This window comes from Anas platyrhynchos, chromosome 1 (assembly GCF_047663525.1).
Source record: "Anas platyrhynchos isolate ZD024472 breed Pekin duck chromosome 1, IASCAAS_PekinDuck_T2T, whole genome shotgun sequence".
Lineage (NCBI taxonomy): Eukaryota > Metazoa > Chordata > Aves > Anseriformes > Anatidae > Anas > Anas platyrhynchos.
Window position 1 is genome coordinate 133,727,669 of NC_092587.1, and position 22,030 is coordinate 133,749,698.

Consider the following 22,030-nt stretch of genomic DNA (forward strand, 5'->3'; position numbering starts at 1 on the left):
AAAACATCTAATGAACATTTACTGTGGGAATACAAGTGTGGTTAAAAAAGGAGATGTTTATTCAGGGCAGAAAATACCCTGGAGCTAGCAATTAAATGTGGGATAACTTTCCTGAAAGCATTAACATTTGGGCTGTGGTTTGGTTTGGAAGTACATACAGAAGCAGAGCATTTGGTTTGTTTTATAGCCTTGGACAAGTTTGTGGCTTCAATTTTCAGTTTTCTTACCTTGTGTATCTTCAGAAACACATAGCTAAACAAGGTGGCTAAAGTTCATAAAAGATTTGTGGGTCGTTCTGTGTAAATAAAGAATGAATTTGATTTATTTGTTTATTTTGTGTAGGTTTATGCCAATAAAATGTGTCCGTTGATTTTAACTGTTTGCTTTCTTCTGGCTACAGGCTGACTGAGTGGGCTAGACTTGACTGGAAGGAGCCATTTTGCTGGGGAAGTGGAGTAACTGTCAATCTGTCCCCACTGTACTGGCTGGGAGAAGCTGTGTGTTGCCAGGAGTAAGCCAACACTCAAGTCTGGGATGGTCCCTGGGGGCAAACATTCTTTTGCTTCTTCAGATGTTGGAATTTGTCTACAGTCAGTCAACTGAGGCACACATTAGCTTTTGCTTTTTCACTGCCTGAACAAGATTACACTTTTGCCTCACTTCATCTACTTTTGCCTGCTTTTTTATTTTATTATTTTCATTTTCTTTGACTCCTTTTTCTCCTGGTTGTGGAAGAAAAGAGCACTGCTGATGTTCATTTAAATGATGTCGAAACCAATGGGACTTCTATGGCTGCCTTTGATCTTCACCCCAGTGTGTGTTATGTTGAATTCTAACTTCCTCCTATGGATAACTGCACTGGCTATAAGATTTACTCTCATTGATGGTCAAGCACAATACCCAGTGGTTACCACGAATTATGGCAAAATACGTGGTTTAAGAACACCTCTGCCCAATGAGATCCTTGGTCCAGTGGAGCAGTATCTGGGTGTTCCTTATGCCTCTCCTCCAACCGGAGAAAGGCGATTTCAGCCTCCAGAACCTCCATCATCTTGGACAGGTGTCCGAAATGCCACACAGTTTGCTGCTGTTTGCCCACAGTACCTGGATGAGAGGTCACTGCTCAACGACATGCTGCCAGTCTGGTTTACAGCCAATCTGGATACTGTGGTGACATATGTTCAAGATCAAAATGAAGACTGCCTGTATTTGAATATCTATGTACCCACAGAGGATGGTAAGTACTCTCAGGAACACACTTCAGCTCACTCACCAATTCCTGCATGAGTTGAGTAGCTAGGTCTTTAAATCATCTTGCTCAGTTTCCCCCATATTTTATCTGTAGAAATGGATCATGTCTGTGAATACTCATCGTAAAGAATACTTCACAGATCGAACATGTTTGCATGAATTCTTCTTCATGTATCAGTGTAACACCACAATTTCATTTGCAGCCACAGTGTAACACCAGTGTATCCAGTGCCACAGGGCAGGGTGTGTAATCTTACAAATCTTACATCTGAACTAGAGCTGAGTTCAGATGAGGAAAACAGGAGAGGAAAGAGGAACAGGGAAATAAACATTAACCAGAAGTAACTTTGTATTTTTAATTGCATGGATGGTACAAATGCTGCAGCATACTCATTTTAAAGGAGAATTCTCCCCTCCCCCTCTTTTTTTTTTTTTATTATTATTTTTTAATTATTTTATTTTATTTTATTTTATTTTATTTTATTTTATTTTATTTTATTTTATTTTATTTTATTTTATTTTATTTTATTTTATTTTATTTTATTTTATTTTACTTTATTACCTTGGAGCCTATGGTTAACTTATGAACACAAATGCCAACATATAACACCTTGAAAGTTTTCATGATCTCAGTCTTAAATATTGTAGCATTTTGGCATGCTAGATATATCTTATGAGGTGCAAAATGGTATTGCTTCTTACAGAAAACAAGACCTTTTTTTACCAATCCTCAAATGATTATAGTTTATATCCCAAGGAAATAAAAAACTCTTCTGAAAATTATATTTAATATTCTGCTGAATGCCAGTTCTTTCAGCCACTTAGAATGTAGTTACTGGTGCATAAAGTGACAGATTTCTCCCAGATATGCAAATCTCTTCACTTCAGCTGAGGGTTTGATTTGCATAACTAAGACATTGTTATTTCTCAGTAACCATACTCTAAATATGCAAATTTTGTTCTTTATTGTAATCCTTTTGACTTGATTGGCTTCTTTACTCAGAATTTCCAAGCTGTTTGGAAGCCTTAAACATACCACCTTTTTTTCCAGTTCTCATCAACTGAAGCCAAAAGCTAAAAGGTAAAAATAAAGGGATAAGGTTTGGGAATACTGGGAACACTGCAAACACATACTATCAAGCTGCTTAAATCAGAGGACTCTGAAAGACAAGGTGTGTGTAGGCTGTGTAGGCTGCTCTGTATGTGTGTATATGTATGTGTGTTTATGTTCACGCATATGTATTTACTAGAAGGAGCCACATGTTTCTTTCCCTCTTCTAGTTTCATTGCACTGTACCTCACTCCTAGGTTATTCCCATATATATTTCCCATAGTTCTTTATATTATGGATTTTGTCTGCAGCTTTTAATTTGTCACTATGGTGGGTTTGTCCTAAGAAGACATTTAAGATTAAGAATTTAATTGTTCTCACTGCTAACTTCATGTCATTTTAAAGGCCAATGTCATTACATTCATATATTCCTCTAATCTAGTAAAAATAAGTTTTTTGGTTTTTTATTTTTTGTTTTCCATTAAATAAGGCAGAAAATTAGAAATGGAAAATATATATATATAAATTTATAGAATAATATTTTATTTTATATCATGTGGGTAATAATGAAATACTGTGTGCTGAATGACTAAGAACCTATAAAATTCCTTGTATTGTGGGTAATAACAAATGAGATTTGCTGTTAGCTTATAAATAAAAAGGACTGATAAAATTAATTACACTCTTGTACACCTTTATGTCCACTTAAATTCTCATCATTTTAGATTATTTGTTTACACAAAATAACTTCTTATAATGGTAATAAATTGTCTTTTATATATTCACTCTCAGGAAAAAAAAAAAAAAAAGTATTTAGTTGAATAAAATGACAGAAAAGTTTTGGTGTTGGTAATGAGCTGAAGGCTAGATTGTTCCTGTGCGATATGACAAGTGTTTTTAACCAGCTCCAACAGAGAACAAGAAATTTCAAAATGAATATATGGAATACATGATGTTTTAACGGTATGCTGAAATTTTATCACTACTTAACTATAGCTCAGTGTAGCTCTTTGGTAAGGAAAATATGCAACCTTCTGCTCATAAAGATGACTAAGGAGAACTGACCTCGTAAGTTACTGTGTCTTCTAACCATAGTAAACATAAATAACCTTAAATTGTAGTCCATACAGTCTGATTAAACGCATTATGCTTCATTATATGAGTCATAGTTGGCAGAAATAAACTATGTTGTTACAGAGACCATGAAATTAATTTTTGAAGCAGTCTCAAAGTGAGTGACTTTGAGTTAAATTAACAATTCCAATTCTTTCTCAAGCACAGATTTATTTAGAAAAGCTTTGAAACTGTTTTAAGTCTGCAATAAAAGGTGAATGGAATCATCCCAAGTAATTAATGTTCTGACTATGAAACTTAATGTGAATCATTTTATGCCTTAAAAAAAAAAAAAAAAAAAAAAAAAAAGATAAAAAACACCTTCAGTGAAAAGAACTAATGAACAACTCTAATGAATTAGCTATGGCCACATGCAGTGCTTGCTTCAAACCAGTTCTAGGGAATTAATAACCAAATTGTAGCTTTGTTCTTTTTTTCTTTTCCTTTTTTTTTCTTTTTTTTTTTTTTTTTTTTGGCACTGCATAACATGACCTGTTTCTTATTGTTTCTGTGGTTTGGGCAAAGGGAACCAAATTTTGGTCATGTGCTTTGAATGATGAACTGAAGAATAAACACACACATTAATTCATCTGACTTCAGAATCATTTCACTAGAATTCTGCCAGTATAAACTAATGGAAACAAGAGTAAAACCCAGGCCCTTTAACTGGATAGATAAGATTTATATATTTGAATCTTATATTTTATATATTGTTTTATATATTTATATCTTATATATCTTATATTTATATCTTATATCTTACATTTATATATCTGATATATAAATGTATAAGATATATTATATATTTATATGTTATATACTATTATTTTATTATTATAATTAATACTATACATTATTAATATTTTATTAATAATATCTTATTATTATATAATGAGATGTTATATGTACTAAATGATTATGATTCAGTTTAAAGAAACACACTGAAATTAAACAACACAAAATTCGATAGTTGCTTAAAATACCTGGAGCGTCTACGTAAAGGAATTAAAATGTCCATTAAACATTTAGATCTGTAATACTCATTTGTAATAGTCATTGACTTTTTTTTTTTTTTCTGACCCATATGTTCTGGATTTAAAATCTTCCTAAAAAAAAAAAAAAAAAAAAGGATCCATGTTTTAAGATATATTTTTTTTCCATTTTAAACAAAAATATTATTTATGGTAAAAATTAAAGCACATACCTAATAGAATATTATGAAAATTATGTCCATGTAGAATTTTATTCTTTTACTTGAAAATTCACTTGAAATTCACTTGAAAAATTGTTTGCACTGACACTTTATGTAGGGTAACTTTTATATTTCATTAGGTAGAGTATTTTGGTGTTTGATTTTTTTTTTCCTTTGACTTTGAAAGAGTTTTGCTACCACTATAATCCTTCAAGATAAATTTGTTTTCTCATAATAAATATAAACAATAAATACAATTTCTCATAACAAGTATAACAAGTATAAACAAATAGGTGGTTATTTTAAAGATAAGAATAAGCAATAAAGAAATGTTTTTTTAAAAGTCTAATCTATAATCATAAGGAATTGAAAATGATAATTGAAAAGAAAATAAAAGAATAAAAGAAATTACAAGAAATATAGTAAAATTAACACTCTGTCCAAACTGTTTTCTAAACATTTATCTTGATCTCCTGAATAAACAATATCCCATTTGTGGGGAGTGTATGTTGCATTCTCTGCTTTTCCAGTTACTGTAAACTGCAATTTTCCACAAGAATACTTGAATGTCAGTTTTGAGGAGGTCATCTAGGGAAATGATATTGAGGACAGCCTGTTTATTATAACTTCAGTCTGAATATAGGTTTATCTGCAGTGGAAATGCTAGATTGAAGAGGACACAGACTGTTAATCGGCTGTGCTTAATCCCTGGCCTTTATCAACTGAATCTGTGGATGCTGAAGGAGGTTGCTAACTCCTATCGTAACTGGGAAAAAATATATAGAAAAAAAGATATATGTTTAAAAGAACTTTAATAAGCTATATATCTAAAAGAACTTTAATTTGGATTTCTTTCATGATAAATTTAAAAGTTGTATTAATATCAAGTTGAGATAAAAATCTAAAACATCTTTTTGTTGTTTAAAACCTCTCTTCAAAACAAACAAGAAAATTAAACAAAATTTTTGTTGTTGTTGTTTTTGTTTATTGTTTTTGTTTTTTTTTACAAACATATATATTTTACTTACTTTGTTATATGGGAAAAGGGTACATTTTATACAAGTGGGTAGCTCAAAAACCACCATCTACTAGGGATTGATTCATGAAGTATTTGGAATCTTCTGAGAACTGCTCAGCAGAACAGAGAACTACTCTGAGATTCTGAATCATTTATATCACAATAAGTACTGCTAAAGCAACAACAAAAAGTGATAGGTAATGATACATATTAAGGATGAGTAGGCAGGTCATATTTTTTTGATTAGAATAGAGAAATTGAGAATGCTCTTCAGGATTAGTGATGCATACATGTATAACTGTAGGGTACCAGGAAGAAACAAAGTCTTGGATAACAGCAAAGAGATCAACAGTATTCCTTCTCTGAGCAGTAGTGTGGTGAAAAGGTACCACCACACTTTAGACTTCTTTAGACTCTGTTTCTAGTTGAATAAGCAATGAAGAAATCAACAACTTGATCAAAGCCAACAAAGAAGAGGTGTGTTAGGTGATTTCTATAACTTGCATGCTATGCCACTTTTTGGTATTAGGCAGATTATCTGCTCAGTATATAACTGGATGTTTGCAGCCTTCTTCACACCATTTCTGTTGAATTGCAGCATCTGTTTAATTTGGAAAATATTTCTTTAACAAAATTGTCTCTATAAAATTAAATTGATAAAAATCTGTTCAAACATTTATCTTTTATTTTATTTTTTTATTTTTTTTTCGTGGGGAAGGGGAGAGAAAGACAAAGACAAAAATAAACAAGATGAGTCAGCTTAACAACTATTTGATGACATAAAAAAAAAAGTAAGCTATTCAGTGGGTTATTTATTAATATTTATTTATTAATACAAGGAATAAAGGTACCTATATAAAAATAGTAACAGAATGAAAGATATATGTAATTTTTATTAAGTTTCTATGGTCTTGACCCTCCAAGAATTTATATAATTTCAAGTTTCAGTAGATATATCTGGAATTTATCAGCTAATCTCAAAAATGCAATTTTTCTATTGTTTCTTCACTGCTTTTGTAAATGTAAGTAGCTATATAAGAAATCAAATCCAGGTTTTATGTAAATATCTTGAAGAAATCAAAAAAATAATATCTAATGTTTACATCTCTGTAGTTTTGATACTTCCTGAAAATCTTTATGTGCTTTTTAAAATCAATTATAATTTGTGTACTAGATATAGAAACATACAGTTTTATTTCTCTTATTGGTTTATTCAGTTATATTTAAAATATTTATTTTTTAATATATATTTAGTATATTTTATTTTATTTTGTGTAGGATAATGTTTGAACACTTTTGTATTACAAATAATGTTTTTCTTCAACAAAACATAATGTAAAAACAGTTTGTTTTCATTTTTAAGATTGTCACAGTTTCTGTCAATACCTTTCAGTCCATATCTGTCTTCTTTGGAAAGTTGCATATTGAGTATCAAAATTGCCTTGTCACTCAAATATATTTCAGACATACAGTACAAAAATTATACACAAATAGAGGTATCCCTTTTTAAAAAGCTTGTGTATCTATCCAAAGTGAGAGATATTAATGATAGATAACAATTATAATATGAAATGTTAATGTTGGAATTACTGCATATAATCCCAGTCAAAAAGAACTGCAAAATTTAACAGCAGAGAGAAAATCTCTCTCCATTTAGAAAGATAGAGTTCCCATTGTGTCAGAACACCTCAAGCCTTTCACTGCAAGGGTTCAACATATCTCCTCTTCTTAATCAAAAATATTGCAGCATCTGCGAGAAAGAAGAAGGCATATGTCTCACTACCCTCTGCCTACTAGGATAAAGCTATGGGTAATCCAGGCCCTTATTTCACATTGTTGCTTTTAACAGTCACAAATACCTTCTGACAGCAAAGAACAGGAATCTAATCTAGATGAAATAAAGTTCTTAAATCTTTAGAGATAAACTCAGATTTAGTTGCTGATTTCAAAATGTTGTTCTTCCCTTCAAGAGTTGCCCATTCCACAGGCACTTTACAGGATTGTACCCAAATGGCTTTTTCAGGAATTGATATGCAATGAAGCCTAGAAGGAAGGCTCAGGATTCAATATGGCATTATCTAATCTGAACAGAACTTTTGGCAGAATTCCCCAGAGTCTCATCATTACCTCATGCTGAAAAACCTGCTGGGTTGGGGGGGGGGGGGGAGGGGAGGGGGAGGGAATGTTCTTTAAAATGCTATAAATCAATGCTTCTACCGCAGAGAGAAATTAATGTTATAATTCTTTTAGTCAAAGAACAGTGCCTTTGGAGATATAGAGGCTGTGCCATTTGGCTCTGTGATGAAAAAAATACAACAGTCTTTACCCATGTGGGTCATGAGACAGATCAGACAGACGATTTTACTTTATTCTGTCCATTGACTCCCAATAGTCTTTTTAGAGTGTTTTTTGTTTGTTTGTTTTGTTTTGTTTTTATAACTTTTTCCGCTGCATTCCTGCAAAACATTCCTATATATGCTGGCCCTATCTACTGTGCGTCTTCTTGCTTTCTTCCAAAAATATAACAACCTGACATCTAAAACTGAGAGTTTCTCTTCTACAAGCAATGGAGTGGGTCCTTGGTAGATGTCTGTTTAATGAATAGTACAAAAAATACTCTAATGTTAGTAGCATCTTGATTATACCATTTTGACTAGCTTTGATTTCATTCCACCTATAAAATTACACTGGAAAAAATAAGGCTTTATGATCTCATTAATCGTGTTTCAGGATTTGTTTTGTTTTGTTGTATAGGTCTGTACACTTATTGAAAGTTATTTGTATCTTTTTGTTCTGGTTTGATTCACTCTCCCTTAGTGCATTAAGTGCAGCTTCAGACAAAACTGACATTTGCTGAATAGCTCAACTAACTAGCAAAGTTCATGAATCTGCATCTGTGGAAATACTTAAAGGAATTATCCTTTTTCTGATTAGCAGGGATCTGACCTGTTATAACCCTCAGAGATAATAGAGTCTTAGAGTGATTTTCCAAGAAAAATCTTTTAAAAGTAGACTAGAAGAGAAGTAGAAAAAAAATAAAGAACAACAACGTGGCCATCATGGGTAATGTGTGAACCAAACAACTATTCATTTCTGCTCTATAAATATTTAATTATCTACAAAATAAATCAATAAATTAATAATAATAATAACATTGTTCCTGAACATTGCACAGTACTTTGTTTTGTCATCCTTTTTTAAAGTGAAAGAATATCTCCAGCATTCAGTTCTTCGCCTCAGTGCTTCTTGCTTATAATTCCAGATAAGCATAATATTCTCCAAATGCCAGATAAGGAATTAAATGTTCACATTTTGTGATGACAATGCATTAATGTTTAGCCAAATAGAGGACAAAACAAAACAAAACAAAAAATATATTTAATTTGTGTTTGTGATATTATCATCATCTGAGGGAATATGGATGTATTTGTTTTCTTAATATTTAGGGCTTTATTTATTTATTTATTTATTTATTTATTTATTTAGTGTGGAGATTGCTCTTGCTCTTCTGTTGCACAAAGAGACAAACGATCAAATGATAAGAAATAATTATGAACATGAACTAATGCTTACAGCTATCTGCTGGTGCTGATGTGTTAAAAATCCATTATAGAAATGTTATAATAAAAGGAAAATTTATCTTTTAAAGTTCTTGCTGTAGGCAAATGTCTAGTGAAGAATAAATTTATTGGCAATGGTAAGCCAACTTCATGCACTATATATAGGGAATTTTAGTCAAAAATAGGATTTCTGGTGTCTTGTTCCAAACTAGTTATTATCTCTGGGTTGTTGTTAAATAGATTTTTAATTGACAGGGCATGAAATATTTAATACAATGGAGAGAAATTACTTTATGCTGACTCAAATGAATGTCTGATAATCACTTGTAATGTTTACAAGCCATCATAGCTGGAAATCCTGGATGCATTGTCTGATTTAGTAAATATTCAGTTAGGCAAATGAAAGCCCAATTCAAAAATGTACATTTTATCCTCTTACAAATAAAACACCACATAAAAGATAATTAGATTCTTAGAGTGGCTTGAAGATCTTAAGCAGTTAATTCTCCATTTGCAATACTATTGCAATGGTTCTGCTTTCATTTGCTATTCTTGCTTCATTTATCCAGCAGAGGGAGCACAAGTTTCCAGCAAACTCATTTTTTAAGAGCTTTGCAAATGGTGCTGGTGAATACAGTAGAAAAAAAAAAACATGCAGACAGGTTCTGGTTAATGCCCCTAAAGTAGATAACAAGGGATCCTGTGTACCTTTGCAAACCTGAAAATTAATAACACTGTGAGTGTTGGTTCTATTTTTGTGGAGTGAGGAATTTATGTATGAAATAAAACCTATCCAATCAAAACACGCACTCACACTTACAAATTTACACCAAACTTTTTATTTTTATTTTTTAAATTTAATGATGTTTTAAATGAGAAGCATACTGAGAATACACCAGTTAAACCAAATAGCAAATGACACTACTTGATTTTAAACTTACTGAATAGCAGAATTGATTCTAAAGTAGAAAAAAAAATAGTTCTGTTAAGTTATGGTGAGTTGGCAGCAATATTTTAATTGAAAAGGAATCATTTTGTACTCCTAATTTATAGACTTGATTTAGACAGAGTCAGATATTTGTCAATGAATGCCATTGACTCTCCATTTTCTTTTCTTTTTTTTTTTTTTTTTTTTTTTTATATATGCAAAACACCAAAGCATTTTGCACCCTCTTATTTCACCAAGGCAAAGAATGTTAAACATGCCTAAGCTTCTGCCTCACTAATAATATAGAGAAATTAGTTTTTACTGTATTCATACTGGATTTAAGTTATATTAAGTCATGCAAAATGCCAAATTGCAAAAATAAGGGTTTCCCCTCCAAAATACTCTTCCAGACATAATGTAGGTCCTTTAAAATGACTGGTACATTAGCATTCTTGCTGATTTGAGATGCTTTTCTCATCAGGACTCTTTCTACCTTACCTTGTAGGTAAGGTGAGGGTTCTTGTGCTGTTTTTAGAGAATAGGTACAAGAGTAGTACCTATTTAGTAACTGATGTAGTAATTGATGACTAGGGTGTGTCTGTGGGAGTTGGATCACATCAGATGTTTACTATGACGGCATCTAAAACCATGCATATGGCATAATTATTATGCTTAGTCACTAACAATTACCTCAAAATATATTTAAGTCAAAGAAAATGACAGAAATGTTGTACAAAAGAGAACAGCTTAGTGTAACAGTCTCTTAGTGGGATTATTTGAATAAAAACAGATTGAAGAAAGAACTGAATACAAATAAGTGCAGTAATATGAACTAAAAAATAAAATAAAAAAAAATCTAACAATGCACCATGGATGGCTTATTCTTTATTTTCATTAACAAGGGATTATTTATAATACCTTCAGTCCTATTCCCAGAACAAAAACATGGTATATGAATTGAATAGGTAAATTTTTATTCTTAACTGTATCTGGTTTTGTTGTTGTTTCATTTTCTTGTTTTGTTGTTGTTGTTGTTTTTAACCATTTTCACAGTAAGCCACTAAGGGATTTTCAAACTGCATTTCTTTTCTCTTTCTTCAGTCTCACTATTTGTTGTAACTTCTTGTTGTTACTGAGTTCTGTCATGGTCTCTTTGCTCACGTTACAAGTGAATGTCTTATGTACACAAGGTATAGCCTCAATTTCAATTTCCACAAAAAGTGCTATCCAGATCTTTTTCTCTTGTTTTGCTAAAGTTAGAAGCAAAAGAAGATAAAAGAAGCGAAAGCTGAGAAAACATGAGTAAGGTGTCTTAAGTAATTTTTGGAAAGGAGACAGCTACCAAATAGGTGGACCAGAAAAAGAGCTATTTAGTGGGTGTGAATGAAACATTTGTACGAGGGAGCCTGCTTTGCTTTCACATCTTAATCCCTCTGTACTGCATTCCTTCAGAGAGACACTATGCTTAGTGGTCTGCATTTGTACTGCAGGAAACTATGAGGACCTCATGAGGTCCGTGGTTGTACATTGGAATTTTCTTTAATTTAGTTCTTATGGTTTTGTTGGTTTGGGTTTGGTTTGTTTCTATTTCATTTTTCATTTTTATTGAAGCAACTCTTGCTCACGACTTATTTGTCATCATGAAATGTTTGTCCCACATCCCATTGTATGAATGTGCCCAACAAGTTTTTGGGACATTGCAAGACTTGAGGCAGGGATAATATTCAGGTATTACAAGCATCAGTTCTCTAAATGCATCCAGTCGCCTTAAAAATGTATCTAGGAAAATAGCAAAAGATCTCAATCATGTAATACCGATCTTACATTCAATTGACAATTCAAGCAGTCATTTAATCTTTTTGCACCTTTGAAAATATGGCCTGTAATACTTAAGATAATTTTCTCTTACATTTACATAATTGAAGAGGTTAGTAAGTAATGATAAGTGTAAAAGATACTAGCATATATCAATCTTTAGAAATATTATGAAATAATTTATTCCTCTTGTGAGTGTTGCTGTCACACATGTTGTTTCCTAATAGTTTATCACACTTCTAAATGTATGCTCTTTTACCTTACTTGTTTTCCTAATAATACTAATTATGTTAACATGAATAATAATCAGGATGGCTTTAGTATTGTGATTATTAACTTACTTTTTAAAAAATCTAAATATGTAGCTTTTGGTTTTGGTTTTGGTTCTCTCTCTCTACCTCCCATTTCCTTTTTTTTTCCTTTTTTTTTTTTTTTTTTTTTTTTCTGCACTATAAGTGGGTTTATTTTAAAGGATTTTTTCACCCTGAAGGTCTTACTGAATTATTTCTATATGTGATATTTTACCACAAGTAAGCTAGTTTCTTGGCCGTTTTGTCACTTTTATGTTGCTTGTGTAAATATTAGGTGGTACCATACATAACTTGTATACCTTCTCCATTTTATGTAGAGGCTCATAACAACTTAATTTCTAAATACACAGGGGTGAAGCAAAAGTACCTGAATTTTCATTCTTTTAATTATTCATTTTCCCTACCAAATGTATTGTATTTTACAGGGTTTGACTGAGATGATATTTCAGTATGTGCTTCCACTGCACCATGTTTACTTAGATTTTTTTTTATTTATTTATTTCTTAAGATGTGTTTTATTTCAATTTATTTTATAATATTTTATCTTAAAGTCTTGTTTGCCTAAGGCAACATTTTTTGGGAAACTTTTTTTTTTTTTTTTGAGAACTGGGAGAATATTTTGTCATATTTGCTTAATTTCTCCCAGAAAATAAATAAATAAATAAATAAATAAATAAATAAATATAAATCTATTCCTTAGGCTTCTAATTTCTCTTCTTTTTTTTTTTTTTTTCTTCCCTATAAACAAGTAATAAATAATTTAGTAATAAATTAGTATTAGTAATAGTTAGTTAAGTAATAAATAATTAAGTTAGGCTGTTACAGGAACGTTGTGGATACTGATTTTTTTCCTAGGTAATGACCCATAAAATATGAGTTGTCAGGAATTCAGAAAATTTGATTTCTGTCTAAAGTGATATGATTTGGGATATGTAGAAAGATTATTTCTATACTTGTTGGTGTGAGTAATCTCAACAGGTGAGAACTTTACAAGACAGGTTTTCTAATCAATGCATTAGACAGATTTCGTAAAGTCTGAGGGGAACTGAGAGTATTTCTTACAGCTATCCCATGAAATTATAGATAGAGAATCTTCTGCCTTTGTGCCTTGGTTGCCCGTTTAGAAAATGAGGATCAAAATGGCTTTTTCTGATATGTCTGTGGGTGGTAAAAAGGCTTTACCACCATTATACCATGATGATTTTAAAAAAAAGAATAAAAATCAGTAGAGGAGTGTAAGCTTGCTATCAACATTTACATGTAATCCTTTGCTTTCAGTGTTCACAAAGAAAGTTGGTTTGTTTGTTTGTTTGTTTGTTCGTTTGTTTGTTTTTCCAAGAGATAGAAGACATGCTATAGGAAATAAGACTATATATATATATATACTTGACTATATATTATTATATTATATTATTATATTATTATATATCATTTAGATATTGAAAAATGGGGAAAACTTTGTGGTTGGATATGGTATATAAGATGCCATGTATTTAAAGTCAGAAGAGGTCAAGTAGCTTAATGATGAATGAAAGAAAAGCTGTTATTAACACGTGTTGCATAGTTAATAGCCTTTTTTCACAAAGCTTATCAAAAGCATGAATGACAGCAAAGCATATAATAAAATTAAGTAGTCAGAAATTGATTTTGGAAGAAAGTATGCCGTTTGCATGCTTATTCAACATAATGGTTTGGAAAATTTTTATCAGTCTTTTAATTTTCTTTACTGTCTTTCAACTAATAAAGAAATTACTCCTGAGTATAATATAAAGTGTTTGCTCTAACAGACCAGCCAGGTGGCTGTGACCTAGCTGGTGTAATTATTGCAGACCATTCTGAAATGCATATTTCTCATGACCTATAAACATTTTCCTGAGACTGGATCTAATAAGATATGTACTTGTACATTGGTCCAGCACTTTTGGAATTCCAAATGATTTTTTTAAGCACAAAACTTGTTTAGTGTCCTTTTTAGTGAGCTAAGACAGTGTAGATCTAAGACTTTAACCTGTGTTGACCATTTTCATTTTCTTGTGGTTGTTAAGCAAATGTCACTGGGAGCAATCAACATCTCCCTTTCTCACTTTCTCCCTTTCCCCCTTTGTCAGTTCTCCCCAGAGCTTAATTCTTCAAAGACACTATGTTCTTTTTGCATGCATCACATTTCCTTTGTGCAGAACTAGAGAATGATTTTGTTGAGATAACCCAAGAGGCAGTCACACCTCTCCCTGTTCCGAGTTCTTTACTAATAATAAATAAATTAAAAAAAATAATAATTTGGTCATGTAGTCCCTAATTTTCTTTATTATCAGTTAGCTGCAACCTTGACTGTGACTTTAATTTGATTTCAAATCTGAAATGTTTCCACAGTGGTTGTGTTTCCTTTCTACTGACAGGTACATTGTTCCATCTGCTCCACGACCTAGAATGGCAGAAAAGAGCTAAGAGTAGTCAACTGCAGTATAAGAAACAGCTGCATGAGTTATGTGCACATTCTATAAATATGCTGACTTGTAGTCAAAATATAAAAAGTATTAATGATATTTAAGCTAATGCATTTTATTTTATGATTGTTGTGAGTTTAAGGTATACATCCCATGAATTCATCCTATATCTCATCTGAGTTCGAATGGTAAAGGTTCACACCTTGGTAATTTAAACGTGTTGGATCTAGTAATTAAGATGAAATATAAATAATTTTAGTCATTTATTTTGAAAATAATATGAACTTCAGGTGAAACAGAGCAATAGAGCAAGGTTTACCACCCTATATGGTTATCAGCGGTGATGTCAGATGATGTCACTCATTTAGCTTAGGATCATTTTTAAAGTTTATGAAGAAATAGTGTTAAGATCCTTATTTACTGTTTTCCAAAAATGCGTTGGCTTGCCTATAACCCAGAAAGTTTGTGTGATCTTGTGATTTTTTTTTCATGAAGAATGAAAAATCACTGACATATTTGACTGATTTCTTTGAAAGTTACTTTTGTATTTGTTGGCTATTTCATGCAAAGATATACTCAGATAATTCTCATTACTCTTCTTTCCCCCCTACTGTGTGATAGGGTATCAAAGATAACATCATATAAGGAAGCTAAAGACAAACTCCACATTTTTTTCTGTAATGTCATGTTCCATAGGTAAGGCTATTGGCTTAAGAAATGAATAAAGAAAAACAAAGTGTTTCTTTATTTTATGAACAGGGTTGTCAGTGGTATAGATTGGAGGAAATTACTTTAAGAAAGCTGGATGACCTCTCTTTTCTTCTGAAAAGAAATCTTTGAGTGTAGACATTATTAATTTTATGTTATTTTATTTTATTTTATTTTATTTGGGGGTGGGGGGAGAGCTAGGAGGGGGCAGTTATATGCTCTGTTAGATATAATTTAAGCACTCCATTTTCTTTTCTTCAGTTCAGTAGATGGTGGATCAGATCTTGTCCAGTCTCCTCTCAGAGCTCCCATGGAAGTAATATCTGATAGAAGACAAGTCACAAAGTGTGTCCAAGTTAAATACATATATTTAGGCATAGAGATGGAAGAAGCTGGGCATGTCTGGGGAACAAACTTTAGCAACGTGGGGAACTACTAACACTTAGCAAATGCCCACAACAATACATTTCTCTAGTTTGGACCTCATGAGGCAGGACTGACTTGCCAGCATAATTGTTGAAGGAGGAAGCAGCAGCGACATACAAAAACTTCAGTAATTTTTACAGTCATAGAATCATAGAATAGTTTAGAAGGAACCTAGGATTATCCAGTTCCCAACCTCCTCCTCCTCACCCCTCCCGCCCCACCATGGGCAGGGACACATTCCACCAGACCAGCTTGCTCAAAGCTCCATCCAACTTGTCATTAAACACTTACAGGGAAGGGACATCCACATTCTTCATTGGGAAGGCCTGGCCCAAATTCATAACAGGCCAAAGAGAATGAGAGAATGTGGAGCACATCATTTCAGCTGTCTGGTGAGAAAGGCTTTTAAAGAAAATCTACATATTTCCAGAAATAATAATACAGATACCAAAGGATAAATGGTTTAGAAAGGTTGTGGTGAGATGCACACTTTTCATTACAACCTTTCTCACTTTTATTTTTTGTTGCTGTTGTTGTTGTTTTTAATAGAACAGCATTTTAACTATTTCTTAGCTGTTAGTTATATCTATCTTCAGCTTTATTTACAAATAAATTACTTCTCTAAACATTTGTCTTTTTATTTTATCATTTGGACATTTATTCAGTCATATTTGATAGCTCTTTTTCATCTTTTAATATAGGCCAAAACCAGTCCTTTATTTATTCATAAGTATATTCTTGTTTTCTAGAAAAGTCTTGATCTACGCTTTGATATTGGGATGTTGTCTTAGGTTTCTGCAGGTACAGATACTAGTTTTGTAGTCTGCAAATGACTATATGGTAGGCTGACATTGATTTGTAAAGAGAATTTACATAATATTTTAAAAGATTAAGTATATTGCAATAAGTGGAAATGAGGTCCAAGCAATGCTTTGTATTAGATTGAAAGTATTCAGTTCAAGAGCAGTTAAACCGGTGAAGAGTTCTTGCATTAAAAAACTCTTAATTTCTAATATATCCAAGTATATACGTTAATTTAAAAATATATTACTTTTCCCTAATCTAATCCATACTTTAGTAACCTGAATTTAAATATTTTAGTAAGGGGTGCAACTTTATGGCATTAGCCATTTTAAGGGCTAATGAGGGATTTCCATCTCAGGGAAGATCATGACTACTCTGAATCAGGAAATTTGAGTAGCTTAAGGGAATCTATTTCCATTGCATTTAAATTGATTAATTTTAGTTATTTATTAGTTATTAATTTTCAGTTATTAATGAGCATTTGTACCTGGATAATTAGAAACTTCTCATGTTTTAGTGCAGTCTGGAACATCTTGTGCATTCTGTCTCTTGAATTTTTCATTCTCATTCTTCTCCAGTTATCATATTCATACATATTATATGTAAAGATGTAAAGATGTATTCTTAGTTGTTTCTTTTTTCTTATTTGGTTGATTTACTTCATTAATACGTTACACAAATTTTGTTACAGATATGTTAGTAGCTCTTAAATTTTAAGAAGTTTTTTTGTTACTTCTTTGCTATCTCGTGGACTTCTCTTTCCCCAGATCACTAGTTTCTTTTCCAATGTGTCTGGTAAGTGTATCTAAAAATAGTACTGCTGTATTTTATTGCACACAGTGGCCATCTAACTATCTGTTCTTCCTTTTCTTTATTGTTTCTAATGATACAGATGGATGTTCCTTTAAAACAAACAAACAACACCAACAAAAAGATTTTTTTTCATCTGTATCAGTTTTAATTGTGTACTTATCCATTCCATGATTACAGCATTGTATTCACTAGAGATTTCTGTATCAGCCCATGTACTTAAGATTTCACTGAGCAGCTAAAGAAGCACAAAATTATGACCTTACAAGATTGATATCATCATTAGTTAACATTAGCTATCTTAGTAATTATTAGTTAATTTCTTTAACCTGTTTCTTTAAGGACAGGCATATAAGAAACTGGAAGTAGGTATTCTGAAGTAAAATATAGATGTGATTTTACTCTTACAGGTATCTTCACTACAAGAAACTAGCTCCACTTTTGTTGATCATAGTCATATTCAGGGGTACATGAATCTTTGATCTGACTCCATACAGTCATACTTATATATATACACATATATCTATTTTTTTTTCTGTACCAATCTTGTAGATAAAAGGAATATTTCTTTCTTTAGAGCTGTCAGCATAGCACATCCATTAGCAATAAATAGATGTAAACCTTTTAAATTAACAAACTGCCTCAAAGCCTGCAGAGTAGCCTCCAAGTTGTATGACAATTTAGACGGCCATTAGGAACGTTTTTGTGTAATTTTGTTTGTTTGTTTTTTTTTTTTTCCTGTCATTTTTAGTGAACTTCTCATTTCACTGTATTTGTATATAAATACTTTTTTTCTCAATATTCTCAATTTTCTCAAATATTCTTAAACTTTCAAGAGTGTCTTCTGGGATGGATGCAAGTAAAAGAGGACAGAAGAGAAATGGAGTCTCTTGTATTCATTATGGGCATTTAAGGCATTTATCAAGAGTATGGCAGGCAGTCTGTCTGTTTTCTCTGCTAAGGGAGCATGAACCCACACATTCTTCTTAAGACAAAAGTACTTCAATCACTATGCAATAAGGTTATCACAATTTTAGAGTGATTTTTTTCTTATGAAAATTTTTTCTTATGAAAAAAATCACTCTAAAATTGTGATAACCTTATTGCATAGTGATTGAGTTGAATGATTGTTGCTCTAGACAGCATCATAGAAAACTTTGTTCATGTGCTGTTGGAGGAAGGAGAGTTAGGGTTTCTACCTCCTTCTTCCATGAATACTTACTTATTTCACATTCTGAGTATGGAAAATGAAACTACATCAAGAAGTTTATTTTGAAGAAGTAGAAGTGATACTTCAGTATAAAGCCTATCAGTTACAAAAACAGCTAAAATCAATTTCTGTTCCTTTTAACCTCCTTTGACTCTGTCACTTTCTTCAAGTTCTCTTTTTGTTTTTTTGTTTGTTTGTTTGTTTGTTTTCCTCTCTGTCTTGACACTTTCATCAAAATTGATTTCTTTATTGACATCTTTCTGGGAATGCAAGAAAAATTCAATGCACTCAACTCTCATTGGATCATTGGATATCTTATTCAATCTTCTTTCCTTTTCTTTACACTAAAACAGTAAAGCATTCTTTCATCCCTGGAAAATTTAATTGTGAAAATTCTATGGTTTACTCTATCCTAACACAAATATTTAATACATTTTCACCATTACATTGCATGGATAATATTGTTTTCAATCCTGGATTTGAGAATAGCAGATTTTAATCCCTGGGTATGGGGATAGCAGACTTCAGGCTGCCCAAGGAACTAGTTAGTAAGGTTCCCTGGGATTTTGCTTTTGAAGATATTTGGGTTCCTCAGTGCTGGTCACTTTTTAAGTATCACTTCTTAAGAGAACAGAAACAGGCAAATCAAATATGTCAGAAGTCAAGTACCCAGGACAGAAGCTGTATGGATCTTATTGTAGAGCTTAGGTCAACAAAGAAAGTGAATGGCCAGTGGAAACAAGGTGAAGTCACATAGGAGGACTTTGGAGATGCTGTTTGCCATTGTAGAGAGAAAATCTGTCAAGTTTCAAAGCTCAAAGTTAAAGTTGGCCAGTACTGTGAGGAACAATAAAGAGGGCTTTTAAAAATATGTTAACAGCAAAAGAAGGACCAGAGATAACACTGGTCTGTTAATTGATGAGGAGGGTTACCTCAAATATAGGCACATACTCAGAGCAGAGACATTTAATGCCGTCTTTCCCTCTGTCTTCAACACTGATGATTGGCCCTGGGACTGCTGGAGGACCCTGGAGGACCATGACTGCAGGAGTGACAGACTCCAAGGCAACCCTGAAGTTGTGCTGGATTTATTGTTCCAAGTGGATTTATTGTTCCAAGTGAATACAGATAAAGGCCTGATGGAACTGATGGGATTTATCCCAGGGTGCTCAAATAACTGGCTGATGCCATCACGAGACCTCTCACAATTATTTTTCAGTGGTTCTGGAATCTGGAGAGTCCCCATTGACTGGAAGCTGGCAAATGTTATCCCATAGGGCAAGAAAGCAGACCTTGGTAATTACAGGGCTGTCAGTCTCTCTTCAGTGCCTAGTGTGGTGGTTTTACCGTGCTGGGCAGCTAAACACCACAACCGCTCTCTCACTCCCCCTCCTTAGATGAGGAGGGGAAGAAGTAAAGCAAAGAGCAACTCACGGGTTGAGATAAGGATAATTTAATTAAAGGGCAATAATTATAATAATAATTAAAGAAAGATTATTATGAAATAAACAAATAACTAAAGGGAAAAAAAAAAAAAAGGAAAGGAAAGGGGAAAAGGGAGGGGAAAAGGAAAAAAAAGGAGGAAAACAAACAAATAAAACAAATGAAGGCTATGTGGAAGTGCAGCAGAAATAAATTACTCTCTGTTTCCCACATATGAGCAATGCTTGACCAAGTCCTTGGAGCAGGGCCTCAGCGCACATAGCTGGTGTTCGGGAGGAGGACTGACATTTTCACAATGAGCCCACCCCTCCCCTCTTCTTCCTGTTTCCACCTTTTATTGCTGAGTGTGACATCATATGGTATGGAATATCCCTTTGGTTGGTTTATGTCAGCTGCCCTGGTGATGTTTCTCTTCTCACTTTTTGCCCACCCCATAGGAGGGTTAGAGAGAGGCCTGATGCTGTGCCAGCACTGCTCAGCAGTAGACACAACACTGGTGTGATAACACTGCTGTTCTAGCTACAAGTGCAGAGCACAGCACTGTATGGGCTGCTGCCGGGAAAGTTAACATTCCAGCCAGACCCAGTACACCTGATAAAATTACGGAGAAGATAATTCTGGGTGTTATTGAAAAACACTAGAGAAACAACACAGTCATTATTCATAGCTAACATGTATTCAGAAGGGGAAAGTCTTTAATATCCTTTTATGAAAAGGTCAACCCACCTAGCTGACCAGTGGAAGCCAATTGATGTAATCTTTTTGGATTTCAGCAAAGCTTTTGATACTCTTTCTATTGATACTCTCTTTCTGGACAAAATTTTCATAATAGAGCTAGAAAAATACTTAATATGATGTGTGAACACTTGGCTGATGGCTCAGTCTCAAAGACTTAGAGTAAACAGGGTTTCATCGGGCTCTTGATTAATCAATAGGCCAGTTGTCTTTAATGTTTTTTATAAATGATCTGGAAGCAAGACTCAAATACATACTAAGTAGGTTTGCAAACAACACTAAATTAGGAAGAGCTGTTGACTCCTTCAAGATTTTTGCAGAAAGATGTTGACAAATTAAAGAGCTGGGCAATCACAAACCACATGAATTTTAAACAGTGCTGGATACTGCATGCAGGACAGGGAACTCCTGTATGTTTGTCCACAGTGAGCAACAAGAAGATGGAGAGCTGTCCCTGGGAAAGGAATCTTGGGGTTTTGTTTGACATCAAGTTGAATGTGAGTCAATAGTAAACCCTGGCAAACTAAAGGGCCAACTGTATCCTGGGGTGCATCAAGCACAACATTGCTAGCTGACTGAAAGATGTGATTGTTCCTCTGTACTTTGCACTGGTGTGGCCTCACCTCAAGTAGTGTGTGCAGTATTGGGTGTCACAGTATAAGAAGGATACGAAACGCTTTGCATCCAAAGAAGGGCTACAAAGACAGTGAAGGGTCTATAGGGGAAGACTTATGAGGAGCAGCCGAAGTTACTTGGTTTGTTCAGCCTAGAGAAGAGGACTATGAGGGAAGACCTTACAGTGGTGTGCAGCTTTCTCAGAAAGGGGAGTGGAGAGGGAAATGCTGGTGTCCTCTCTGATGACCTGTAGGACCCAAAGGAACAGTGTTTGGGAGGTTTATGTTAGGAGAATATTCTTCACTGAGAGAATGGTCAGGCACTGGAACAGGCTCCATAGGGCAGTGGTCACAATGCTAAGCCTTCTGGAATTGAACAATTTGGACAACACTGAGATATATGGTCTGATTCTGGGATGGGCCTATGCAGAGACAGGAGTTGTACCCAATGATCCTTGTGGGTCCCTTCCAACTCAGGATATTCTATTACTCTATGTTTTGTTTTGTTTTGTTTTGTTTTGTTTTGCTGTCAGCAGCTCTCATGTGGCCCATCAATGCAAAAATATGTGAGCAAAACATTACTACCTGGTATGATAA

General features: G+C 33.2%; 1 protein-coding gene across 2 annotated transcripts in view; it reads left to right on the forward strand.

The window, feature by feature from the left end:
* Positions 1-22,030, forward strand: part of NLGN4X (neuroligin 4 X-linked) — a 213,996-nt gene that overhangs the window by 63,621 nt on the left and 128,345 nt on the right. For both annotated transcript variants that reach the window (XM_027447404.3, XM_021271811.4), the window contains exon 3: positions 401-1,237. In XM_027447404.3, coding sequence (XP_027303205.2) covers positions 763-1,237 — 475 coding nt within the window. In that variant the 5' untranslated portion in view covers positions 401-762. The remainder of the gene's footprint in view (positions 1-400; positions 1,238-22,030) is intronic.